At 35.7% G+C, this 27,817-nt stretch overlaps 1 protein-coding gene across 1 annotated transcript in view; it reads right to left on the minus strand.

Annotated features, from left to right (window-relative positions):
* The window catches only part of SMG1 (SMG1 phosphatidylinositol 3-kinase-related kinase), a 63,010-nt gene that overhangs the window by 10,598 nt on the left and 24,595 nt on the right, over positions 1–27,817 (minus strand). Inside the window, exons 15-50 of the mRNA XM_009704216.1 lie at positions 27,090–27,251; positions 26,480–26,598; positions 25,628–25,715; positions 25,443–25,544; positions 24,834–24,974; positions 24,321–24,520; positions 23,852–24,048; positions 22,973–23,140; positions 21,989–22,143; positions 20,753–20,898; positions 19,858–20,059; positions 17,956–18,065; positions 17,426–17,573; positions 16,877–17,036; positions 16,076–16,196; positions 15,139–15,387; positions 14,548–14,832; positions 13,379–13,523; positions 12,955–13,093; positions 12,422–12,652; positions 12,146–12,323; positions 11,161–11,322; positions 10,618–10,835; positions 10,271–10,425; positions 9,055–9,277; positions 7,821–8,067; positions 6,983–7,212; positions 5,702–5,950; positions 5,171–5,309; positions 4,974–5,083; positions 4,142–4,360; positions 3,520–3,710; positions 2,729–2,901; positions 2,070–2,349; positions 1,067–1,339; positions 692–926 (exon numbers count right to left, since the gene is read on the minus strand). Coding sequence (XP_009702518.1) covers positions 692–926; positions 1,067–1,339; positions 2,070–2,349; positions 2,729–2,901; positions 3,520–3,710; positions 4,142–4,360; positions 4,974–5,083; positions 5,171–5,309; positions 5,702–5,950; positions 6,983–7,212; positions 7,821–8,067; positions 9,055–9,277; positions 10,271–10,425; positions 10,618–10,835; positions 11,161–11,322; positions 12,146–12,323; positions 12,422–12,652; positions 12,955–13,093; positions 13,379–13,523; positions 14,548–14,832; positions 15,139–15,387; positions 16,076–16,196; positions 16,877–17,036; positions 17,426–17,573; positions 17,956–18,065; positions 19,858–20,059; positions 20,753–20,898; positions 21,989–22,143; positions 22,973–23,140; positions 23,852–24,048; positions 24,321–24,520; positions 24,834–24,974; positions 25,443–25,544; positions 25,628–25,715; positions 26,480–26,598; positions 27,090–27,251 — 6,550 coding nt within the window. The remainder of the gene's footprint in view (positions 1–691; positions 927–1,066; positions 1,340–2,069; positions 2,350–2,728; positions 2,902–3,519; positions 3,711–4,141; positions 4,361–4,973; positions 5,084–5,170; positions 5,310–5,701; positions 5,951–6,982; positions 7,213–7,820; positions 8,068–9,054; positions 9,278–10,270; positions 10,426–10,617; positions 10,836–11,160; positions 11,323–12,145; positions 12,324–12,421; positions 12,653–12,954; positions 13,094–13,378; positions 13,524–14,547; positions 14,833–15,138; positions 15,388–16,075; positions 16,197–16,876; positions 17,037–17,425; positions 17,574–17,955; positions 18,066–19,857; positions 20,060–20,752; positions 20,899–21,988; positions 22,144–22,972; positions 23,141–23,851; positions 24,049–24,320; positions 24,521–24,833; positions 24,975–25,442; positions 25,545–25,627; positions 25,716–26,479; positions 26,599–27,089; positions 27,252–27,817) is intronic.

Raw genomic sequence — 27,817 nt, forward strand, 5'->3', positions numbered from 1 at the left:
CAGGTTGGTAGGAAAATATTTTTCAAATACAGTACAGTGGAATCAAAAGTCTCAAAAAGCTATTCACACCAGGCACAGCTTATAAACCACCTAAGTTTTCAGTAGATATTTTACTCAAGCTGCCACTAATTTTTTCGTTTGTTTTAATAAAGTGGAAATATTTCTAAACCACTGAATTATAACTGCATTTTTCTCCTTCCCAGTCTTGGAGACAGGGGCCTGTAAAACAGGTTTTAAGAATTTGCTTCAAATTACTTGTTTTAGGTGAAAATAAGTAAGGTTTAGCAGGAGCAGAAAACAGAAAGAACACAGATTAAACAGTTTGGCAGTTGTTCTGGACTGCTAGCAACAGAATAAAAGAATGAAAGCAAGAGATGAAGCTAGTGTGTCTGTAAGTCTGACACTAACTTCTTTTCTCATGGCTACTTACTTGGCAGCAGTTTTTACAATTTGACATGTATAGATCAAAATGGTTTCTTTCGACCAATAAAAATGTAAATGGCAGTGGCAAATGCCTGCTCAGCTCAGCCAAATGCAGCAATCGAGACTAAGGTCCAACAAAAAAGAAATCTCAGCAGCATCATAAACAAATATTTAGCTGTTTAAGGAAGAAGCTGTTAAGAATGGCTTAGCTGAAGCGTTAGAAGGTTGGGGATGAGGAAAGAAAAAGTAACACAAAAGTAAGTATCACCTGAAGTGAGATATATACTCCATTTGCTAAGTGAACAGCTTCTGATGCTTCAATTGGGTTAGGAATATCTAAGTCCTGGGGTACAAGATGACACTGCTTCAGCAACTGCACAAGGCATGTAACATTCCCACTCATGCTGCAAAGCTCCTCTAAGAACCAGGCTCCATCTCTTGATGTCAAATCCACCAGTTGCTCTCCAGCACTAGATGCTGCACCTTCCATCATCAGATTTCGCCTAAATGAATTAAGACACTTAGTTAGACAACCTGCGTGCTATTGCATTCTCCACATAATTATGTCACTTGAATAGAATATTCCTTTTATATGGGCTCAAGCACGAACGCATACAAAAAGATTTCACAAGAGGCAACTCACCTTGTCAGCGCACAAAGAGCAGAGATGATAACACTTGCTAAGCTCAGTGAGCCCTCCTCTCCATTTTCATGAAGGAAAACTTTTATGCAACGTTCAATTTCTTTCAGCTGCTCTTCACAAACAGGTACAGTAACTGCCTCCTGTTTCAAACGCTCCACCTGCCTGATAAGTCTGTTATTTATATCTGCTGCATAGCGCTGTAGAGTCATTTCTGTAGCGGTTATGAACTGACACATACTTGGAGGTGGTTGAGGAGCATATTGCATTTCATACCTGTAAAGCAAAAGTACAATGACAAAATTCTCCCTCCTCACGCGCTAGCAAATTGCATTCTGCTCTCTGGGTAGGAAAAATACTCTGCGTTTGAACAGTTCCCACATCACCTACTTTGTATCAACTTTAAATACCACAGCAGTTGACAGCTACCCTCATGACACTTTCATAAAATCAGAGAATGTACCACATTTCATACCTATTTGCAAGGACCGAAGCCAATCAATAGTCCTTGAGGCAAGGAATGAATAGAAGGTAAGAAATAAGAAGGATACTGGTTTCAGTGTAAATATTTGAACATAATCTAGATCGTGTAAGCCAAGCAGTAATAATGCTGAAATGGCCTGACTTTAGAAGAAAAAGAAAGAAAAAAATAGTTGCTTGAAAATCTGTTTTAATTAAAAAAAAGTCTTTAGTTGACTTAAGTGACTTTTAAATACTAGAAGTTTCTAAAAATCCCTAAATATCACTACCCTAAAGCCACAAACATAGTTTTTTCATTTGTTCATTACAAGTTTTCTTTTTGCAGTACACAGATTAAACTCTGCAACAATATTTTAAAAGCAGTTTTTCATCTTTTTCTCCAAACTTCTGGAATTACAACTTAATCTTGTCTTGCTTTATAATTAGACCAGTCCTCGCAAAAGTATTCCTTTTAATTAGAAAATTAAAATCCTGAGGTAGCTTGAAAATAAAGTTCTTCAAACAATCCATTATTCTGTCAACTTACTTCCTAAAGATATCCTGACAACGCTCTATTGTCATGTTACAGATGAGTTCTTCCATCCAGGTTTTCCACTGCTCTATTCTGTGCTTCTGAAACACAGCTTTTGGATACTGAAGAGCTACTGTTGCATAGTTGTGCAATTGTTCAAGACAACCACGTAACACAGATCTTCTCTGCTGGAGAAGAGCACCAACTTCCCCTTCCAGTTGTTCACACTGACTGATTAGATGTGCCTGGCCTGCATTTTGCAGAAATGCTGTTGCTGGTACATAACTTGGAGGACCTTTTAAGAAAGGCAGTTAAAAATTAAGACACATCTCTGAAGCGCACATTTTATAGCATACAAATACTGAGTGTTAACATCTTTTCCAAAATATTCTTTTACTTGTGATACAGGAGGCACGGAGAAATCATATTGAGAATTTTGAGCACAAAGTAAGTGAATAATCTCATGCCCAGACAGGGTAAGACAAAGTTCCTTCAGGCAGCTTGGCACAGAAACGTTGAAGTACTCTAAATCACCCTTTGAAGAACCCCCTTTCTTATCATTTATTACATACAGGTCCTTGCCTTTAAGTTAGAGAATATTCATAATGCATCCTGATATTAAACTCTAGTTATGTTCAAACCATTAAAAAACCCCCACAAATACTATTTTATACCTAGGTCCATTTGTGTGCTAATTTCTTGAAGAAGACTTGCAAGTTGTGTTGCCTCTAAATTACTGAAAGCAGTTTGGTAATGTGTTATCCACTGCTCAAACTCATTCAGCTTCACCTGGATTGCTTCCTGGACAGCTCTTTGTTGAGACTGCAACTGTGTGTGCTCAGAATACCTGAATTATTGAAGCCACAGAATCAAGTAAGTACTACAAGAAAAAAAATACTTAACTATATTGAATACAAAGCCATATTGAATGATACAACTACCTTGTTGACCACAAAATTAACATATTCTTACCAATTACATAAATCTTCAACAATGTTGTTTTAACAATTAATTCTGTTTTCCTACAAAATAATTAATGCATGTGCATATTCATGCAATTCTGAAATCCTTGATCAATTTCAAAGAAACTGGAAAAGTTAAAGAATTATAAACTTAGATGAAAAGATTTTTGCGCTATTTATAAATAGCTGCATTATGTGGATTAATTTGATGGGACACCACATTCAGCACATTGTCTCTTGCCTCAAGGGTCAAGTGTGGAACACAGACTAGCACTATATTGATGGAGTATGAGGCATAGGACATAAATAAGATTATTCAGTAGGAAAATGGTTTCAATAGTTCTTCCATACAAGGAGTGACTTGAGTACTGTAAGAACAGCTTTTACCCAGCTATTAATATCTCTCATATATACGTTTCTAACATTTAATTCGTAAGTAGATTACTAAACACCAACTGTATTAAACTGTGACATTCCTGATAGAATTCCTGGCTCCTCTGTACCTGTGCTGAAGCGTGTGGGAAGGATGATCCACTCCTTCTGCACCTTCCAGAAATTCTATCTCCTCCAGTAGTTTTCCTTGCAACTTTTCTACATCTGTCAACTGCTCTTGCAGGCTCAGATACTCTTCTAAACTACTGTCCAATTTTGGCAGCACAGCAAGCATTTCATCTCTGTTCTTAAACCAGTTAACCTATAACCAAGACACAGACATTAGAGAACTGGACTTAATTCAAACAGGATAGAGAAAGTAATATATGGCAGCACTTAACCCTTCAATGTTGTTGTTCATCTAGGACTACCTCCAGTGCTACGAGTGCTAAAGCTTGACGGACATTCTTTTTTAGATTGCTCCCTAAACCTCTATTTTTATTCCTCTAGCCCAGATTCAGGCAAAACATTAAAACATGTTTTAGAATGAAGCACACAGAAAATGAAAACGAAGTACTTGCAAGTTCCATATAACCACTTCCCTCAATACAAACTCAATTTAGCTCAATAAAATTTGTGAAGTATTTCTAATAAACGACCACCTTGTCCACCACCCCCAAAATGCAAATAAATGAAGTGAAAGCATAGGGCCTACTTTGGTTATAAAATAGAAAATTATTGTAGTAAACTCACCTTTATCTCAGCCACTCTTGAAGAAAAGAGACTACGTGTAATATCTCTTTCCATTTCTCTTTTGCTTTGTTTGTTTTCAGCCTGCTGGCCACCACCACCATAGACAGCTCCAGCAAATCCTGCTTCACCTCCTGCTGTCCAGTCCACCAGAGGATCATAAACAAAAGCTTCAAGCAACGTAAGCAAAGTCTCTCTCCCACGTCGCATAATATGAAGGACCTGCATCACATTTTAAAGAGACTCATTCTGATCTTGCATTATCCTTGCAGAACAGTGGAATTTTAAATGCAAAATACTGTACTTGATAAGGTACAGAAATCCTTAACTTATCCCTAACCACTACAAATACAGGAAGAATACCACAGTATGTACAAATGCAGCTAGCCTGTAGTAATGTCACTAAAAACTAAAGATTGCATTCTAGCTTTCCATGCAAACTCTATAATATAACAACAAACACTTGAGGAAGAAAACTCTCCTTTGTTCAGAGCATTTATTTTTTTTTTGAAAGCGCATCTGTCACGTTCATAAAGGACAAGTCCTGGGAAAGAGGGTAAAGCAACACTTCACAAAAGCAGCTTCAAGAAAAACACGACATTTTACACCTAGAGCTACAAGTCCTCATTCCCCCTTGAACTGTAGTTGCACCACTACTTGCGTATGTATTTATCTGACATTCTTGTATTTCTTAAATACTATAGGATGTATCTATAAAATCATGGCAGAAAATGTGAAGGCTTTATAAATCAACAGCAGAATGTCTAATAGAAAAGTTCTAAGACACTATTTGGCAAGTGACAGCCCTCAGTTTTCTGCAAGGTTCCTAACTTACCTGTTCACAAGAAAGCCTGAAAACCCCTTCTACTCCTGTCACTCCAAGTGCTGTTTCAATATTGTGCGTCATCCGGAACGGAACCTTCTCTGGTACCCTAAGGCTTTTCCCTTTAAGATAAAAATTTAAGTTGTTTCTTTTAATTACCAAGAAGGGAAACCTTTTATTTGAATAACATATAGCATTTTTTAAATTACCTTTTTCAAAGCAAACATTATAATCTATGTGGACAACTTCTCCTGTAGTCATATCTATAAGAACATTATCCAGATGTCTGTCTCCAAGACCAATGATGTAGCCAACCATGGACATAACTGCAGTGGATCTTGCATACGACTTTAAAGAGAGTTTCAGGAAAAAATTATTTGTGGGAATCCTCTGCCAACACATTGGACTGACTACCATCTTAAAATAATGTTTTAAGTGTAAGACAAATCAAAAGTAACTTATTCCAAGCTGGTTTCTATTTCTTGTCTGGTAATATCTTACAAGAGTTTTCATATCTTAGGCTGATAATTCTAGTATAATAATGTAAAGCTATCAAGTGTATACCCACTTTTTATTCCAGATAGTACAATTGCCAACATTTCCTGTTACATGAAACTTCAGCAGTGCTAGCTCACCTAACTCACAAGTATCATTGCTTGAACAGATCCCAGGCATTTGTTGCCCCTCATCCCATTAAAAACACAGCCTTTCAAAGGAAAAATGTATTTGTTATAACTCACCTGTGTAACTCTCCACCATTCATCCGGTGTAGTACATGATGACCATAGCTCCTTAGCTAGAAGATTCGGGGGAGTTGCTTCCATCAGTTCTTCTAGAACAGCCCTCATGACATTCAAGGGCCAGTCACGACGTGACACATCCAGACTAAGCCCAACTGCCTTTAAAGCAGGTCCAATTTTACTGTAGTAAAGTTCACTGGGTCTAGGCACTATTCCAGGATTCTGAGGAGTCTGGTAAGAGTCCTGAGCCTAGAAGAGGCAAAAATCATAGAATTATAGAACTGTTTAGGTTAGAAGAGACCTTTAAGATCATCAAGTCCAACCATTAACCTAGCACTGCCAAGTCCACCACTAAACCACCACATCCCTAAGCATCCTTTAAATACCTCCAGGGACTGGGTTTCAACCGCTTCCCTGGGCAGCCTGTTCCAGTGCCTGACAACCCTTTTGGTGAAGAAATTTTTCCTTATGTTCAAGCTAAACCTCCCCTGGCACAACTTGAGGCCATTTCCTCTTGTCCCATTGCTTGCTACTAGGGAGAAGAGATTGACCCCCACCTCCCTACACCCTCCTTTCAGGTAGCTGTGGAAAGCAGTAAGGTCTCCCCTCAGCTACTCCCCATCAGACTTGTGATCTAGACCCTTTGCCAGCTTTGTTGTCCTTCTTTGGACAGGCTCCAGCACCTCAATGTCGTTCTTGTAGCGAGGGGCCCAAAACTGAACACAGTATTCAAAGTGGTACTTTACATATTGCAACTCATTACCACAGAAAAGTATCCCAAAGTCAGTTTTGGTGAGAATGAAATATTAAATCAACTGCTCTACTGACGACGACTTTTACAGCTCAGAGAATTCTTTCAAAATTCAAGAGTTAAAAAAGCCTAAATAAATTGAAAACACATTATTTTGGCCTAACTCCACTCTTATCGAGATAAATTTGACAAATATAGCTGTAAAAACTATATTTAAAATGAAATGAGAATAAGAGAATGAGATGTGGAGCTAATATTAACCAAAGTTAAGTCTATTTGTTCAAGAACAGTTGTCCTTGAATTATCATGCCAGAACAGTGTATTTATGTTACATACTGTCATATGAATACCTATATGCAGTTTCATTGACATGTGGTAAAATCCCAAAAGATATGAATACACAGAACCATTCTGCATTATTATGAACAAAACACAATCCTTTTAAGACTAAGTTATTTAGAACTGCAAAGCAAATCAGAATAAATATTCCCCTCTGAATTGTTCTAGCTAGCATAAAACATAGTTGTTACCTTCTGTGCTTGTAAAGCAGCTTCTCGCTGTTGCCACCGTTTGTAAAGACCAAACAAAGGTGTAGCTCCATCCACCCACTGGATCAAGCCTGATCTTGTTCCCAGAGGTGTCACAGAGTAGTGCCTTGCATGGAACCTCGGTGTCTCTTGACGGTTAATAGTAGCAAACATTGTGTTCACAATTGATAAGAATTGCATGATCCTTTCATCCAGATGCAAGTCTTCCAAACCTGCAATAAATTTATTTTGTTCAAAATTTAGCTTCTAGATAAAAAAAATTATTCTCTTAAAGCCCAAAATTTAGCATTTTGTGAAATCCTACTTCATTTCAGACTATGAATAGCTTTATAAATTATGTAAATTAAGGATGAGATGTTCAGCCTAATCCTAAATGTTTACATAGCATTTACCTACTAGAGTCACCAGTTTTGACGGCTCTCTCTGAGCAGTACACACAACAGTTACTAACACAAACAGGTCTTTCCCTTTCAGGGAAAGCATGAAGTCTCTAAAGTTCTCTTCTGGGTGCTGCCTTAAGCTTCTGGAAAAGCGCACCAGCTAATCCTACCAGTATGCAAGCAGAACACTGTTTCTGATGCAATCCTTATAAAGAAGGGATCTGAAACACTCCTGACTTACAGCTTCACAAAGTAAAATTCCATGAAAATGTACGGAGAAGTGGGAGGTGGAGAAGAGAAGGAGATGCTCCAAACAACTCTTTCTCCATATCATACAGGCAGATAAAACAAAAGTTGCTACCATACATCTTCCCAACTTTAATATAGTCTAATTTATAACCAGAGACAGTAACTTGTATGAGAAAACTTCAATTTCTTACCTTTGAACAGGTAGGGATAGTTCTTCCCATCTGAACCCAGGAAAAGCAGCTTTTTAGGTTTCGTTTTGGTAGGCAGGATTGTGATGGTGCTGCCTACACTATGAATTGTGACTGTGTCTCTGGTAGATACTTCTCCAGGAAGTGCTATTTCAGTGCTCATCATGGCAGCCAACCAAGGACTGATTTCTTCTAGTCGTAGAAGGTAACTAGCCCGTTTCTGTGCTCTTTGCTGTAAACTTAGCATAACCTATTCCAAAGAGATTTTTTGTTTTAGGTTGAGGTTCACCTTAACAGCTAGCATTTAAAAAAAAACAAAACACACACACCAAAAACCAAAACCACAAAACCAAACACCACCAAAACAGACTTAGTGGTGGTCATCTTCCAGAAAGCATGGAGATTTTTCTTAAACCACCTTTCATCCTTGCCACCCTACTAATCCATTTACAGCTTAGGATGAAGATGACAAAAACTAAAAACATCCTTTATGCAGCAAATATACCTTGTCTGGTGATAAGCACCAAAGTCACAACAAATCAAACTCCTCAATAGGTTTGCTCCTGCATTTATAAATGTTTGAGCTGTGGTCAATGGCAGCAGCATTCAGCAACCTCCTGTTTATGTATCTACCTGCTTGCTTGTTCTGCAAAGCAGAAGGGGAACTACAAAAAAAAGTCTTATTTGTGTGTAAAACCTAGGTTCTGTCTAGGTTGGTTCTGGATATCCAAGTGAATAAATATTTTGTTTCTCCTCAGACCCATAAAAAACTAAGACAAGATCACATAATTGAAAAACAAAGTATCTTTGGGAAGGGTTGATCACTTGAAGGTTACTGCACAGCCTGAGGACTGGGCTTAGACAACCACAGTACCAACTTGTTAAAATTTAAATCCACTAAACTCAAATGGCATAGTTTCAGAAAGACAGCATTTAAAAAAAAAAGCCCTCTGCCCCCAAAACTGACAGCATCCCACACAGTAGAAAATGCAAGATTTGGAAAAAAAAAATTTCATTGGGTAGAAATAACAATAATGCAGACAGTCAGTAGGACTTGTTACAGAGACAAAAATCACTGTGCTTTAATGTCTAGCATGCCTGCAGTGATTGCAGAGAAGACAAAGTTTCAGGCTTCAAGTTTGATATGGCAAGACAATACTAAGAAGAGAGTCAAGCAACATGGTGCAGCAAGAGTGTCAATAGTCTCTACATTGTACTCCTTGTCTGTGCATTATACCTCTTTAAATGGGAGCCAGCTGCTTCCAGGTTTAGCAGGATTCAAAGGATTTTTAAGTTTCTCTAGCGCGTTTTCAATTGCATCTCCATAGTTATCCTGAAACCACTTCTCATGAGGAGTTTCTGCAGGAGCTGCAGTGATGCTCCGTACATGTTCCAAAGCAAATACAATGGGCTTCATTAGAGCTGTATGCTTTTCACGCATGATTGCTATTTTCTCCTCTCTAATAAAAAAAAAACCCAAACATAATCAAAATTTCCTCTTAACTCCATTAAACTAAGTTACTTCATAAGCAGAGCATTAAAACAAGACTGCAAATGAGACATCTAAGAATTCACAAAGATTACTACACCTCTAAAATGAGGTCTTCAAGGATGACCATATTAAAAGGAAGAGTATTTCATTCCACATTGAATGCCTGTTCCTCTGAATCATGTTTGGTTTTTGGGGTTTTTTTTGTGTGTGTGTGGCGGGGGGGGTTAAAACTGAAACATTTGAACTGGGTTCGTCACCACTGGACACCCTGAGGAAAAGCTCAGAGCTCAAACCACTCTAAGCAACTGATTTCCTTTTATTAAAGAGCTCTTTACTACTACTTCCTGAGGATGTACCAAACTATAAAGAAGGGGAAGAGAGACATTCAGATCATGCTGTTCTTCCGTTCCATGTCAGCCCTGACTATAGAATTCAAGAGGTATTCTTAAGCTTAGCCAGGTGCCCAGTGAATGGCATTCCTCTTCCACAAACCCATTCACAGGAGAACCCAGGTGAGGAAGAAAAAAAAAAAAGACTTGAACACCGAAAGCCAAAAGCAGATTAAGATGTTCTGTTTACTGCAAATACAGGTAACTGGAGTAAACTCCAAATAGATTACACTCTTCAACATGCTTGTCCTCATTTCAGCTGATTTGCAAGAAAGACCTTAAAAATGAAGAACTATAGGATCTCATAATCCACAACTGAATATACATTGGGTTCTAACACATTACCACCAAGGAAATCCCAACATGCACTCACAGGTAGACTGTTGTTTCTCATTTGATTAAAGTACTAGCTGTAGCATCAAAATGTTCTTGAAATAAGGTCATTGGCTTACAAAGAAGTAGCCACGATAGTATGAATTCAGGAACAACACTCTTGATCGGTTTGACTGTGTGCTTCCCCAAGAACAAACATTTGCTATGATTAGCACTTGAATTATTCAAAAAAGACATACTTCCGTAAAGTGTTGTTGTTTTGGACCCTCTTGACTTCATCTTCCAGTTGTTGAATCCTTCTGAGGACATACATGTGCTGCTGCAGTAAAACTCCCAACCAAAGTTCATCCCAAAGAACTGTAACTCTGCGTAGCTCAGCTACTAGCATCTGAACCTGTATAAAATAAAGATTCACTTAAAGAGTACTAGTATTAAGACTTATTTTTGTGGATGAACAACTTGAAAAAAGATGACAGCCTAACAGCAAAGGTGACCAAACTTTCAGTAGGTCTACCCACAAGATACACAAATTATGTATTTTGTGGTTCAAATAAGAGCACAAGTAGCTTACATTTCAATTATTTACCTGTAATACCATTGTGGGATTTGCAGCAGAGAGTTTCTCCACAATTTTGCTGTAACAGTCTTGCATCATTGCTTGATCTTCATTTAATCCAACTTTTGTGTCATCTTTACTACTTTCTTGAGAAGCTGGGGGGCTCCCTCCATCACATTCACCACCCAACAGTTCTTCTCCTTGAATATTACCTAACAAAGTAGGGATGGCAGAAGGGAGCTTGTTTCCTAAATTAAAAACAGATGTTAAAATATTAGCTACACTGTTCTGGTCTTGGAAGATACATCACTTAATACTTCATTTAGCATCAGGACCCCATAGTACATTAAGTACTGTCGAAGTATATGATGATAAAAATTGAAAAAACTAACTTATTTGCCAAGCTGGTACATCAAATGAAAGGTATCAGTGGGGTGTCATAATAAAAATATTAAGATAGAAAGTATCAGAGTTACTGAAAAAAAAAATTGTATCATTTTGGTATCATTTTATCCAGTATATAAAAATATATTAGCTAAACGGTATTTGAACATTTATTTTTTTCCTCCATACCTGAAGTCTGGGATTCACTGCTAAGAGATATGGTACCCACGATTGCAGGATATAGTATGAGATGAGGAGAATCTTGAGCCACTCGACACAATAAGTTGCAAATACTCTGACGAACATACACTTCTGGGTGATTCAGGCGGGAGAACAGCTGAGGTATAATACCTTCATAAACAGGAAAAGAAAATGTGCCGATTTATTTATTTTAATTTCACTTCAAATGATGCAGAATTGTATTGGTTTTTTAAAGGCATGCTGATTTTGCATTGGGAGAACATAAATGTCTAGTTTCCCCAATAAAAACTTCTTTTAAATAACCGTCTTTCACAGTACAGGCAATAGCTTATTTTCTTCTACTATTCCAATACAGATAACATCAGATACAATATATAAATCCTTTAGTCAAGCACTAGGAACTGAGTTTTGCACATCGTATCTGTAATATCATTATTCAAAAATAAGGAGAGTAACATTAATAGTTCCTGAAGTTAGCATAACTGCGTGTTTCAAAAGAAAGTACAATTTTGCAATAGTTGGCCTCCTCTTCTGCCGCTTTTCACACTTCAACTCCATAACCTTCTGTGGGAAAGTCCCTGAGCTACTAGAACCAGTAGTGTAGTGACAACTACTTCTGAGACATCTGTATTTAGCCACATATTTTCTCTGAACTGCATTTCAAACTGTAGCTAGGAAAAAGACCCATCCCATTTTTTTTAAGATAATACAACATGATACTTCACAAACTCCATCTCCTTTCAATGTCTTAAGGCAGGGAAAGGAGGGGACTCAGAATGTGCTACTTATCCATTGTAAGATCAGAATGCATGGCAGACGTGAACGCATTTAATGCAACTATTTAGTAAAAGACAGGTTCTCTTTCCATCATGCTTATCTAAAAATTTTATGAAAGTGTAGTGAATATCTTCCTGTTTGTATTCAGAGAAAATACGTCAAAATTAATTTTAACAACTACATAACATATACTTACCTCTCCAAGGAGCAGTAGGTGTAGTTTCTAGCCCGTGCTCTAGATACTGTCTAAGTTCTCCAGCATGTTTCACAAGCAATCGTAACAGTCTTAGGGTTGCCATCACAATAACATCATCAGTGCTTTGCTCAGAAGTATTTCTTAAGTGCAGCCTGGGATCATCTTCATCAAGTGGAACCTTGAAAGAAAGAAATACTCCTCTAAGCTAAGTATATAGTTCAAATCATCATTTAGAAAGGTTTGTAACTGGATTTCCTCATCAGCACAAACACTAACCTGACCAGCATTGAGTTTGAGGAATGTAAAGTATGCACTGCAGGAGAGTTTATAGAGACTGAAGATTCTGTCTACCACTTTCCTCCACACTTTAATTAACCCTTCTGTTGCATTTTCATCAAGATCTGAAAGCCAGGGACAACTTGTTAATAACTGACGCCATATAACATCCACCATATCATCTTCTTCATTGTCTTCATTTTCAGTGATTTGTAGAGTCATATCTTCATCCTAAATGCAAATAAAGAGAAAACAGATTTGATTAAGTCCTCCAACCATTTCTACAAGCAACATTAGTTCTTAATCCAGTTTTTGTCTAGGCAATCCATGCAACTGCATTACTTGAGCATATTACCATAGTTCACAGAACAGATGCATTACCACTTAGCGAACAGATGGTTTCTTATAGAACTCTTGTAAATATTTTACAATTCAGACAATACAAGAGTTAATATGATCCACAAGTAGGGGGTGGGGGGGGGAAGGTTCACACTGAAGTGGAACATTTTTTAGGCAAGCAAATTGACACTTACTTGAATCCCAGCTGGACGACACACTGCCTGCCCAAGAATCCCATAGATTTTCTCTTTATCTTCCTCTGCGATGTTGTCTGGAAGCAAGTTCTGAACCTCAGATTTTTCCCGGGGCAGCAGACGAACACCTTCTCCCTGACTGTAACGTTTAATCAATTATTGATCACCAATATATTAGTATTCGTAGAGCTACTGAACCTATTAAGACTGTATCTATAAAACTTCTTGAATGAAGAAATCTTCCTCCTTATCTCAGAGTTAAACTTGCTTCTTTTTACAGAGAGCAAGTAATCAAGAGAATATTCAGTTCTCGGCTTGCATGTGACTTCAGACCACAAACAACAGTAATCGTAAATACAAAGCTAGGGTTTACCTTAAGAAAACTAATTGTGCTGTATAAATTTAAATGTTAGGATGAATTTACCTGGCATTATCAACTACTTTCCGGCCCCATCTATAAGCCCAACTAGCCAGGGCTGCCCAAGACTTGGCTACTTCAGGTGCCTGTACTGAAGACAAGTGATACAGCTGTCCCAAGATGAAGTCAGGTTCTCCAACTCCAATGTTTACTATGATGGGAGAAATAGAGCAATATGTTATGATGTAAAACCTACTTCCAATTTCCTTAACACAGAAAATCACACCAAAACTTTATAAGTATGTAATATTGTTTTCAGTCAACTTAGTACCCAAGAGTGTAAAACTTTCAGAAATGCAATTATTTTTCAGTTCTGATACTGGTTGCGAAACAAAGACGAGTTTTTCATTTGTTAACAATCACTGCCTATACTCTACAATTGCTTTCTCTTTCACAGAAAGATGGAACTGAGGAAAGAAACTCATGATCTCCAAAAGAACAAGATGCTTCAGAGAGCAGACTTTTATGAAGTGCCTACGGCAGTGTGTTTGTGTTTATTTGTGTATATATTTATTTTCTTCACCATCAAGTCAGAAAGCACCTACTACTTAACATCCATTAACAGCTCTAAAATAATTCTGACTGCGCAAGAGAGGAACCAAGTTATTTATGAAATCTATGTTTAAGCAAAGAAAGAACTTTATCTTGACATCTGAAGAAAAGTTTGCCAAAAATTGGGAATTAGAGTACATTCTGTGGCAACAACAAAACTGTTCAAATGAAGTATAGATTAAATAGCACGAGAAAACCTAAGGTAACTGCTTTTCACACTTATCAATACCTTCAACATACAAATCCTGTTGATGTTTAATCTGAAAGACCTCATTCAAACTTTAGCAAACACAGGAGCTGAAAGCAGACAAAAGCATGACAAAATTTTATATCCTCCTCTTACAAAATAAATGCATTCCAGCTTCTTCTTCAGGCCACCATCACGTGAGTAAGAAAAATGTGAAAGAAATATGAAATATGAAATATCAATATTAAGATGTTTGGTCTTTTTAACTGTGTATAGTTACCTATTGCACAAAACCCACACTGTTTATATGCGTATTAGGAAAACAAATACATGAGTGATGGAGCACTTAGTCTTTATCGACGTAACTGGTGCTATGCCCCAGGAGAATCATCAGTAACCAATTCAACAAAAAAAAGAGTAAGGAGAACAAATTTACCTGTAGATTCACTTTCAATCCTAGGATACTCTTCTTCTAGTGTATTACCAGCTGGGAGTTCAATCAAATTATATATGTTTTTAGACAAGGTGGACAGACCAGTGTGATTCTGCTGCTGTCGAGCTCTATATACTTGTTTCAACTGTCCTGAAATCTCTTTCCATTCTGCTTGAATCCATTTAGCCAGCGTGAGAATAGATTTAGCAACTGCATATTCAGCTTTGGCAGATTTGCAAAAGGATATGGCACAAGAACTCAGCATTTCCATGGCATGTGTTGACTGACCTGCACATCATGAAAAGCATATCTTCAGTAGAGTATTAACTTTACTCAAAACACTTCTTCGGAAATTCAGCATATTCAGATACAGCTTGTAACAATATATTTTCACAAAAAAATTATCTTTTCAAGTTAAAAATGACAAGTAAGAAAAGACTTGTGAAAACACTTTCAGGCTGAGACAACAGTTAATAGGATGAAATAAATTCCTAAAGATACTGTCCTATTATGATTTCTTCAAGGTTAGGGGAATTAGCCTGGTTATAAGGACAAGAAGCTCAAGTATCTACAAAATAATTAGCAAATACTCACCTGCTGTGTATAACAATTTTGTTTTCTCAATATCAAGTTCAGGACCCCATTTTTCATCTATCTGACCCGCTGCAGACAATTTTTTAAAGTGCTGGACTAAGTCTTGTGCAGTGGTGGTTTTTCCTAGCTGAACTTCACTGCACTGGGCAAGCAGTCGTGTAGCTAGGGCAATATTTCCTCGCTTCCGTGCAAATTTTGCTGCTGTTAAGCCCAGCTCCATTAGATGGCTTTTAATTGGGACTGTCGGTTCTGAAGAAGAAAGCAAGACATTGTAAACAAAATTATTAAACAAACAATAATTGCATCTGGGTTATACAAATAATTTCTGCCCAATGTATTCTGCACATGGCCATCGGTAAAAAATTGCTCAGCTCTTTCGTACTTACTAACCCCTCCTTCAGAAATTTAGATTACTTCATTTCTGCCTAGAATATTTACATATCCCATCTGAAACAAAAAAAATATATCCATTGATTATCTGCTGGGCAAAAGAGTAATTTTTTCGCTATAAGCATTCTTCTTAACTAAGAAATCTACTTGTCCCTGACATTTCTTTTTCTCCCATGACCTCTTATCATACTGTACGTTTAAATGGCTTTTGTTTTAATGTTTTTAAAGACCCATTATTGACAGTGTTGAAGTGTTCAAAAGTGAAAGCATTTGAAGTATGAAGAGATGAGCAAGTCAAGTGCTATTAGAAGATTATAGAACTGCTAAGCATTTCAGATTAAAACTATTTTCTTTTTAACACTGTCTACATTACAGTGGTAATTGAGAGCCCTAGTTGTAAAGCAAGACACCTAAATAACCAAAACTTGGCTCTTAAAAAGTAATCCATCTAAATAATAGAAAAATACACAGTTGCTACTTTCAGCAGACGACTTAAGTTCAAATTCTGCATTTACCTTCCATAACACTAAAACAAGAGTCTATATACCTTTAAGTTTTTCCATCAATTGATTCTGGTACACTGTGTACCTCAGCGCATGCATCCATGGCCTTACATCATGCTGTTTGCATGACCTCAAAGCATCATTGAAGAGAGGTATAAGACAGTCCTGAAAGAGGCATAGAAGTTGTATAGCTGTTAAGAGATACACGTTTACTAAAATACATTTTCATTTATTAAAACCAAAGACCATTTTAGTGCAGAGTAATCATTCTTACTTGTATTAGTAGCCACCCTTTACTGTTAACTAACACAACACAAATATGTTTTATGCAGGTCTAGAAAGACATGCTTGATTTTCAGAGGACAACATTAAGAATAGCTCAAAATCAAGCAGAATTGTTTTTGGAATAACGTGATTAGAAATTAGTACTAGATCATTCATGCTGGTTGAAGCTGACATTGAGTTTTTAATTGCTGAACTGACTGGTTTTTGATAAATATTTTAAAGTTACTTTTAAAGTAAATTACACGTGTGTTGTAGCAATAAGCATTACAATGTATTTAGAGAAGAAATGTCAATGCTTCTCTAAAAAGCAGCTACCAATAAAATTTAAAAATACTACAAGTGTAATTGAAAGGCATGGTATATTTGTAACAACAGAAAGAAGAAGTCCAACTGAGACGTAAATTTAAAAAACTTGGGTCAAGGCATGTTAGAAAACTAAATGAGGTCTTGTTACAGTATGATTAACAATGGTCGTAACAATTAATGCATGTTCTATATTCAATACTTCATGACATGACATAAATACATTACTCCAATTTAGGTGTTAAACACAGACTTACCTCTGATGTTAGCCTGTTGGATACAGTGTTTTCCAAAGCAGAAGAACAATACAACTGAAGAGTGCTCAATACTGGTAAAGACTGAGACACAGTGAGTGTGGAAAGTCTTAAAGGTCCAATAGCAATTCGTGATGTTTGCTTTAAGTACTTAATAACATTTCTAAAATAAAAGAATCAAAATAGTCATTTTTGTTAGCTAGACTTTAAGAGTAAACAGTGATATCAAAATTACTGAAAAAACAAATTCAACATCTTCAAACAAATGATAAAATCCTGCAGTATCACACACAAGTTACAGTATGAGACATTCTATTAAACTGAAAAGAAGCAGTGCTCTATCAACTCAAAGAACTACATAATCTCCAAGTTAAACATCGTTTTATTTTTCCTCAGTAAGCTTATAACTCAAAACAGCTAAAACTGCTAGCAAACTACCATAGATCCCGAAGTACAAAGTAGCGTATGCTTTCCACTAAATTACGTTTAACAAACTAGAACAACTTCTCACAGCATATTACATTTATTCATTCGTAGCACATTTCAACTTACTCAGATATTGACTGCCACTTTTGGTCCTGTTCTATGTGGTTTACAGCTGTTGCCAGACACACTGAACTTCTCAAAAGCTGTACTTCAACTGCTTTTTGAAGTTCTCTTGGATCAGGACTTAGCATATTAGGAAGGAGTTTCTTCATGTCTACATGGAGATTAAACAATTGAAACCAAGTAGAACTGCCACATTTTATCAAGTGTCAGCACGTGAGAACGCATTTTTGAGAGCAAGGAAGTTTGGAAAAAGATTTTTTTTTAAAAATATATATATTTATTTTATATGTATGTATTCATATTAGAAATTGATGATAGATTACTTATAAACAAACATTAACTCCAGAAAACACACTTGTATCAAACATTTAGAGTGACCACTGCTCATCATTTTGAAGCTCATAAAGGTTATGGTCAGCCCACTGAACATAACAAACTGCATTCATAAGTTTTAGTTTGTCATTTATAGAGATAGATACATGAAGAAATATTTACTTTTGTATTTGAAGTAATGTTTACTTATGCATTTATACCTATTTTCTCTTTGGATCCCCCTGCAAGTAGGTTGATATTTTCTCCTGGTAATAATTCTAGTTGTTCAGTGCATTCAGTAAGTTGTCCAGACTCAAAGCTGCTCAAAGATCTGCAATTCAACATTTATAGCTTTATTTTCGCATTTCTTATTTCATTCCAGTTTCTAAATATCTTATGCAACAAAAAAAGAAAGACTTAAGCCTAACTCAAAATCCTACAGAGCACTTACAATTAATTCTAAGCAAAAATCCCAGTTTTCACATAGATCAATAAAAAGCAATAGTACTGTACCAAATGGATAAATACAGTACCAAAGTGAAAGGAAAAAACACCTCTCCACCTACGAAGCTTTTCATATTATCATCACACTATATATATAATATTCTTCTATCATAGTCAGGAAGAAAAAGGTTGACTTTGGAAGAGTTTAAAAACAAAGTAAACCCCAAGACTTTCCCCCTCCTCTTTGCACAGAAAAGTACGTTTTGGGGCGGAATTTCATGAGGCCATGGTTTCAACTCTTCAGTTTACATGAAGCCAAAATTCCAGAAATATTGAAATGTTGTGCAGGTCACAGATTATACAAATTTATATCACTTAACAACCTGAAGCAGAAAATTTGACTTCCTCCCCCCCCATTCTTCTACACTAGGAAATAATTTGGGCATTATAAACTTGTACAGAATTAGGCAAAAAAAGGTAATGAATGGTTGAGAGACTTGATGGCTCAGAATACAGAAGACTCAAAGGTTCAATATTCTTGTTACTATCCACTGAAGAAGGAATTATCTAAGTATCTGCATTAGAAAAGAAAAAAAAAAAATATTCAGTATGTGAAAGCTCCTCTTTCTGATGAATTATTTTGATCTTCATTACTACAGAGAGTCTCTTCTCAGCCTGCTCAGGAGCAGAAGAGTCAAAGTGCTGTGCATCCTCAGGAGTTCTTTACAGGATTTTTCTGATGATGTAGTATCTTCCAGTAATTATCTGGATGAAAACTAACTCAACCAGCCAAAATGGCCAGACCTCTGCAATAGTACAGCAAGCACTTGTGGTGCTTATCAGAAGTATAGGAGGTTTAGTTTATAAAAACATGAACATTCAGAAATGACACATTTTCACATCCATGACAAGCACTTATTCTCCTAACGGACTAACTGCACAACTGAGTTACTGCAGCAAGAAAAAGGATCGCCCCTTTCTGACAGAAGTAGTCACCTTTTCAGACCTGCAACATTTTATTTCAAAGCTTCCTTCTATGCATTTATTTTCAAATCAAGAAATCAAAAGCATTTTATGATGTCTACCACAATAGCACAGAGATGGAAAGTAATCAAGTTGTCAAATGAAACAGAAAGGATTCTATTTCAATGTCACAAACATTTTTTTCATGAACCAGATAAATATCAAGGGTTAGGAAATAAATGCACAAACTGCAATTCTAAATTCCATTTTAAAAAACAAAACAAAATAATTTAAGCAGCCAAGATCATCTCCTTAGTATACTTTCTACATTAGATTAATGAATTAAAATATTTTAAAAACTGTACCACTGATATGCGTCTTATTTTTTACTATGATTTAAGTTGTGTGAAAGGATGCATCTTCTGCCAATAGAAATATAATAAATTTGATTTCATTGAAAGTAAAAGATAAGATGTTCTTGAATACAAAGAAACCTCAGCAGTCAGAAAGTCACAGTATTTAGAATGATGTTCCCTCTTTATTTATCTGTATGGTTAGTAAATACCATGGTCAAGTTTTCCCTCTCCCAAGAATACAACTTTTTTCTTATCATGTCTCTATTTCATGCAGTTTCTAAATTCCATAAAAACTTTAATATTTCAGTTCTAAGACAGTGAACTCTAAGGTAAGATTGAATGAATTCATTATATCCTTACTTTATGTAGTTAAAATCTGCTTTCAGATTGATTGAGGTATTACTATTGCTTTTCTTCAAGTCATGGACCATATTTTGCCACTCCTGAACAGCAGACCAATCAGCAATGGAAATGTAACATTCACATGCTTTGTTACCCAAGTAGTTTATAACTTCAGGTGAAGAGTCATTTGGCTTAGTCAGAACAGTTTTTCTAGTTTCTCCTGTGAAACAAAAAAATAGTATGTATACTTAAATATATATTTATCCTTATATATTTTTAAGTAGCAAGTACTACTCAAATGTAATTTCTATGCCTTTTGTCAAGAAAAACACTTAATTTAAAAAAAAATAGTTACACAACATTTACAGTATTCTTCTTCCACTTATACTTTTTTTTTTTTAAATAGAACCTTTTCAAAGGAGGTTTTAGGAAAATTTAGTCTGTATCTGTAAAGAAGCATCAGAACAGGAAAACAGAGTAACTAAATTAGGAACAAAGAAGGTCCCTTTTCAAAAATGAAACAGAATGGTGCAACAAAGTCTCAGTAGTTAAAAAACCTCTTTAGTAACTAGCACATTTATGATACAATTATGTCATAAATACTAAGTCTAAAGTTATGACAATCTAAAATAATTTAGATTTAAATTAGTAAATTACAAAATATTTTACCTAGTATTTTTAGTTTCATTCAGCTAGACCTCAGTACTGCAAACTCTCATACCTACATATAATATTGGTTTCAATGGCATTAAGCAGTTCAGTTTAATTGCAGACAGAAACAGGTTTTCAGATTTAAGAATTAGACACTATCATTACCATGGCTATATCACTGAATGTTCTAATTTTATGTACATGCAGTTACAAAATTATATTTCTCTTAAAAAAAACAAACATAAAAACAATAAATACTGACCGTTCAAGGAATGCTTTGGGCTGGCATTATTCACACTGTTTGAATTGGCCAACTTCAGAACAGTTTTGTCAAAGCCTGTTATGCAGCAGTCCACGCCTGTCATGGAGCACAGGTGCTCCTGGTATTCTGCAGTTGCTTTTTCAAACCTTAAATGGTTTAATATTTCAGTCAGCATTTTACAGAACCAGTTTTCTTTTTTTGTAAATAGACTATATTTTAAACATTTCTTTACCACAATATTCAAAAAGTTCACGTGTCACCTTCAGCAAAAGAGAGGGATTAAAATAGAATACAAGTTTACCGGTTGAATTTCCAGGTTATAGCATAGTATAAATGCTTTTCTATTCAGGTTTTAATGCCCACTTCAAACCAAGTACAGATTTAAGAAGATAAACGAGTTTTATATTTGACTGTCACACTTTTTACCTGAATGAGTAAAGCTGACTACTGATTAACTACATATCATTTAATAGAGGATTGTAAAACTGGGTCTAGGGCAACAATTCGCACCTTAAACTTTACATTTCCGAGAAACTTCTCACATGTTTATTATTTTAAGAAGTCTTACAAAAATGGGAAAAGATAGTTATAAATATAATATAAAACAACTTTTTCTTTGTACTGTTTGGGGATTTTTAGATGGCATGTAAATAATGAAAGGTGTCCCTTTTTAATTTCATACAGAAGAAAGGATGCATTCCTTTAAGGAGATGAAAACACCAAAATGAAGGTATACCCTATCTGGAACACTGACCCACTTATTTGTATCTGCAGCCAAAGATTCTACTTCAATAGACGCAGAAGTCACTTTTTCAAAGCTGAACTAAAACTGCAAAGCATCTCCCTCAGAGTCCCTCTCTTGGCAAACTGTGGCAGGTAATCAGCTCACGCCGTTGGTCAAACTTCATCAGAAAATATTTAAATTCATAATATTTTGCAATGGAAAATTAAAATACAATACGAAAACAGTATTGCTGTGTACGAAAAACTAAAAAAAACAGCTTAGAACACCATTTCTATTCAAATTCTGGTAATTTAGTTAAAACTAAAAGTTAAAATACCTAAAAATGTTGGTTGCATTAGGTATCTCTGAAAGACACAATTACTTTAATTGACATGGAAATTAGATCAGTAGCCTTGATTCATGCCACAATTTAAAAGATTCAGAAGTAGAACTATGCATAAGAAGGAAAAAAATTTGAAGTTTGTAATATTCAGTTATCTGAGAAAACTTACCGCCCTTCTGCTTGTTGAGCTACAGAATTGATCCAGGTGAGACTCTTCCCAACTACAGCAGAAGACCAGACAGCAATACCCTGAATAGCTTCAGGACAGTGAAGCTCACATAATGCTTCTACCAGCATCATAATTGTCACTTCCAATTCATTTCCCTAAAACCAAAGCAAAAGCTTTATTTAACAAAGCTCATATAAAATAAGAGCTATATACGTGGTTAAATACTTGGAAATGGTAAAGCAGTATTTCATTATATACATCTACAAGTGAAGCACTCTGCATATCCATCCATTATGCTGCTTTTGGAAAAGCAGGGGAGCTAAGGGAAGAATATACGCTGTGAATCCACAGCCTGAATGTCAATAGTTAGCAATCACTATGTGATGGTCTATACCTACATAAGTACAAGAATTCATAAAGAAACAGGAAGTAATAAATATCTATCAAACCTCCTCTGTTAAAATATTTAAGCAAATCAAGTCATGTACTGAAGAAACTATTCAACCTTTTTAAGCAGGCTTACCCACTTTATCCACCTACCCCACCCCTGCACTTATTTGCTAGTTACTTATAGAGGAAGGATATCCTCATGATATATCACCCTCCTGCTTATACCCACAGGTAAGCAAAGATGCTACATTACCACAAACTTGGGAAGGCCTCATACTAATACAAAAGAAGTTTCATAAGGTTTAAACAGAACCTTCCACTTAAAAAGAAATTGCTGAATTCAAACTGTGAACAAACTACAGCATTCATTTATGTATAGTATTTGATCACGTGTATACAGTACATCCTAATCTCCAACCTACAGTATCACTAAACCAAAAAATCTGTCAATACAGAAGAGTTTAAAATGTGGCTTTAAACAACAGTCTTTTACAGACCACTTGGTTTAATAACTACTGATTGCCTTAGTTTAGTTCTTTTAGAATATCGTGTGAATATTTTTGCAATAGTCTACACAGTTTGAAAAGAGAGTACCTGAGAGATACTATTATTAGTTTTCATTTCTGTGAGTAAATCAAAACCATGCCTGACTGTCACAGCAGGCTGGCCAGCCAGCAATCCGACTCTCATGATGGAAAGTCTAATCCGCGTTAGCCAATCTTGGCATGTCTGGCGATTAGTATAAAAGAACGTCCTGATAACCTTTAAAGACAGAAAAGATAAAGTTTTACAATACCATTCTTCTGTATGAATCAAAATAGTTACATTAAGTACTTAATATTTAAAACAATCACGGTCAGGACAAGTTTTTCTCCAGTTGAGTTTTCAATTGAGAGATGAAGAAATACGTAAAATTCTGCATCTTTAATTTTATTAATGCAGATGGTCTGAAATCATGCATAGCATGCAACTGGCCAGGCATATGGGCAAGCTGAAAATCTTGAAATGAACTGACTATTAATTACATATTACTGTCATGTCAAAGTCTGGTAACTAAACAGCTTATTGCAACAGTGAAGAATGTTTTGCAGTTAGAACTACACAAAAGGGTATGTGGCTTATAAATAATTATTCTATTCCTCAAAAAGCAATTTAAAGCTCCAAATAATTGTGTTCTTTTATAACAAGACTGCTGACAATCTATTAATAAGTGACTGCTACAAATTAGAAGCACTACAGACTTGCTTGATTTGTACCACTCTACTGGTACAAATACTGGTACTCCAGAAATAAATCCTATTTTCACACGTTCTCTAGGAACAAGTCAAAGTCAAAGCCAAACAAATTATGCGTCTCAGCCTTTGTTTGAGAAGAACTTCTGAAGTTCCACGGTTAAGACCTGAACAACGCTGAAAACATTGTTCATTCAATAGACTGTTTCAAGTAACATCAGCACTCTTAAGACAGACAAACCTTGGGTGGAGACGTAAGAGCATTGGCACATCCTTCATAAGCATTGTACATCAGTTTTTCCAAGTTCTCCAGATACTGTAGAAGGAGAACAAGCCTAAGCTGGTTGCTACTGTGTCCTTCGTCGTTGTCTGCAGTAGTCCACTGGCTAACATCTTGGTCAGGGTTTAACGTATGGGCTGCAAGACTCCTAATAATACCTACACATTTTACCAAAACATGGGAAAAAAAGTTACCAGATAGTATTTTATTTAAATGTGTCAAGCTATAGCAATGCTAAAGTAAAATATCTCAAAAATTAACAGTAATTATGCAATTCTGCCATTGCATTTCTTGATGTGTCAAAAACATGCTAAAATCTATAATCACTGAAAAATAAAGCCATTGTGCTTGTTGCCTTAGACATGAAGTTCTTAGCTGCACAATCTCACCTAAAAAGTCCCAAGAAAATAAACTATGTATTTTACATTACCTTCAATTGTCTGAAACGTATCTTGGGCTCTACCCAGAGGAGTTCGTAACTTCGAAAGAACAGTAAACTGAGCTGCTTCCCAAACAGCCCATTGCCAAAGAACAGCATCAGTCTTCAACAGATTACGAGGGATGGTTGGTTGATCTCTCTTATCTAGTCTTTGACAACTATAGAATAATCTTTCTAACCAATTATCCTTCCTGAAAGAAAACATCAGTACATTAACACAATTTCATGCGGTACTAAGTTTATGTTGCACACACTTCAGCTGCCTACTGCTCTCAAACAAATCTCTCATAGGATCATTTCCAAGCAGCAATGTACATAGGCAAATATGCAAAAAGGCGTGTATTTGAAAATATTTATAAATACTTAAATAGGAGTTTAAAAAATGATGGAAGGTAAAGCAATGTAATTTGTAAAGATAATTACAAATTTTAAACTAAATATAGCTTGGAATTGTTTACTATAAATTCAACATCCATGGATTTGAGTTTTAAAAGAAGTTCTTACCCAGTTCGGTGAGAGTTTCCATACAAAATAAAACTAATGACATCAGAGAAATCCTGCGGGTGGAATGTATTACTTGGAGCTTTGCTCATATGACTTCTTAGAGCCAAAGAAATTTCTTGTATTTCTGTATGGGTACGGTTACTGTAGGAAGAGGAGCGGGGAGGGGGGGGAGCAGGAAACAACAACCCATGCTATAATGTACTTGAATAAATCAAAAAAAGTTGTGCAAAAAAGTTACACACACACACATATATATGCAATGACTGGAAATGGGCATACTCTTTGCTATTATGACAAAGTGCTTTAAGAGTTCAGATCTTTGAGACAAATTGCAGGACATAATATTGCTGAAGCTCTGGACAACATGGATCTTACAAGTATTCATATTTGCTGCAAGAAGTGCTGCATAATTTATCAAATTTGTTAATTACTTTGTGTACTACCTCTGTTCTTAAACCTGTAACAAAGTAGAAGAGATAGCAAGACACTTCATGCTTTTTGATTTAAATTAAGACAGTATGATGACATTCAACTGGCATTATTTTTCAGATAAATGTCATTGAAAAAAAGAAACCATTCTCTATATTGAAGTTAATCTGAACAACTTACCTCAACACAACATCTAAAGGAATTGACTTCAGAAGTTTCCCAAAAGTTTGTCTTACACGAGCACCGCTATGTACTAGTTGCACACGACACACATCAACACACCTGCATCACCAAAAAGGAAAAAACGTGATAACATTTCCATTAACAGCCTAATTCAAATAACATACAGAATTCTGTGCAAGTACCTTTGTAAAAGGTCATCTGGGAGGGAGGAAGACAGGGCATGGAGGCTACTGCATGCTTGAAGACAGATGTTCACATCTTCCAGAAGGGCTGAATCAAGGAGTTGAAAGAAAAAAAAGTTATTCTCACTAGAATTAGATAACTTAAGTATTACTCTGGTTGTGGTAGAACACCTAAGGACATTTTTACAGCATAGCTGGTAGGAGACAACACAGGCTTTAAGCAATAATTTTCTTTTGATTTCATTGACTGGCTTTACTATAACAAGTAAATGCTTAGTAACAAAAAGTCACTTATGCTGCGTGTTACTTATGGGCCTTTTCTGACAGCTGACAAATTAATCCTTCTATGGCGGTCTCCATACATCGGCATTATGCACAATATATTTCAATAAGAAAAAAACTAAGGTAAAGTTAGTAACTCCTGGCCTTGGGAAGTTACTACTCTATGCTAGTACTATTATTAGTACAAGCATTTGTTCCCATATTTCTATTTTCAGGTTTTGAAATCCAAAACAATACATCTTACTATGGAATGGTTGCACTGCTTTTGATAAAATAAAATGCAATCTTACAAGTAAGATTTCGCACATCACTGATGTTTGATGTAGATCAATTTCACAATCACTAGTTATTATGTTAAGAAAATTAATTGTTTGCATAAGTAATAAGTAGGGATCCATTTCAGAAAAATTACAGAAGAGGAGTGTAAGTTTTTGTGCAATACAAATTGGAAGCATCCCTAAATGAAACAAGTACAGTTACAGCTATCAGTGGTATATGACAGAGTCGCTTGTGTACTTAATTATGCCACATAAAAGACAGTTAACAAGTAAAAAATATGTATTATCTTACTGTTTGCCAGAAGTCCTTTACAAAACTTATGAAAAGATGGGAGAGAAAATAATGGTGCATATGTTTCTGATTTTTTCATCAGAACAGCCACTTCCAAAGCCCATGTCATAAGTAGTTTCCTTCAAACAACAAAAGTAATAGTCACTCTATACAGTTACAGAAAGATACCTTTCAATATAACTTGAACTACTTCACGTTACAGATGAGTATTATACCATAACTCATTTTTCAAACAAAAGGTTTCGTAACATTAAAAATGTCCCTAAGCTTTCACAGCATTTTGGTAATACAAGACTAACTATTGTAAAAGGGTACTTCCAGTGAGCAAAAATATTGTTTCAGTGAAGTTTGACAGCTCTGCTTTTACTGTATAGATCTTACAATGGTTTCAATTTTTCTAGTTTTCATGCATAAAAATGAGCAGCTACTTTTTCCACAGGTATTTCATTAATAATGTTTAAAAAAAACCAAACACAAATACCTGACTGGTTAAATTTACCTTAAGTTTTACAGGTGAAAATTATTCTGGTTTCTGAATTAAGGCATTCTACTTAACAACACTACTTAAGACAAAAAAAAGTCTCCTGATTAATAAGAAAATGTTAGTTACCTGGTATCTTGAGTAAGATTATCCTTCTTAAGCAGTAGCCCCAAAAGGTTCAGTATGATCGAGAAATGTTTTTTTGTTGCTGTGGTTACAGTACTTATAACTGCTCCATCAAACAGAGAGGGTGACGAAGAACTGAGGCTACTGGATATGAAATGGTCATGCCTGAAAAGGCAAGGAAAAACATAAAACATAAAACCACTCCAAGATTAGGGATACTTCCTTAAAGTATACGGGGTGGGGGGGGAGGAACAGCAACAAACAAAATAAAAAAAAAAAAAACCAACCAAAAAACCCAGTAGCAAAAGTTAAATGTACACCCACACAGTAACCATAATATGTCAAAACCCAAGTATTTTGATCCCTGGCCTAAAAGAACAAAGCTACAATTTTACATCAGTCCATGCAGTCCAGTAACCTGGTTTCTACTGTGGCTAGTATCAAATGCTTAGCAAGAAATCAAAGCCAAGAAACATACAGAGTAACAGTTAAACTAGTATATTCCCTTATTTTGACAACATTTTATACTAATAAGGTCCAAAATGTGTTTAAATCTGTTGTTTACATTTCATTACCTCTCCTAGATCTCACAGTAAGCAAAATAGTAAATAATTTTTCCTTATTTACTTTCAGTAGAGTTCTCCCTCAATTATCTCTATTCAAACACATGACTTCTAATCTGCCTTTGAATAAAATGCCAAGTTTTAAGACAGGATATGCTTTCTTGGCAG

This window comes from Cariama cristata, unplaced genomic scaffold, assembly GCF_000690535.1.
Source record: "Cariama cristata isolate BGI_N322 unplaced genomic scaffold, ASM69053v1 scaffold2857, whole genome shotgun sequence".
Lineage (NCBI taxonomy): Eukaryota > Metazoa > Chordata > Aves > Cariamiformes > Cariamidae > Cariama > Cariama cristata.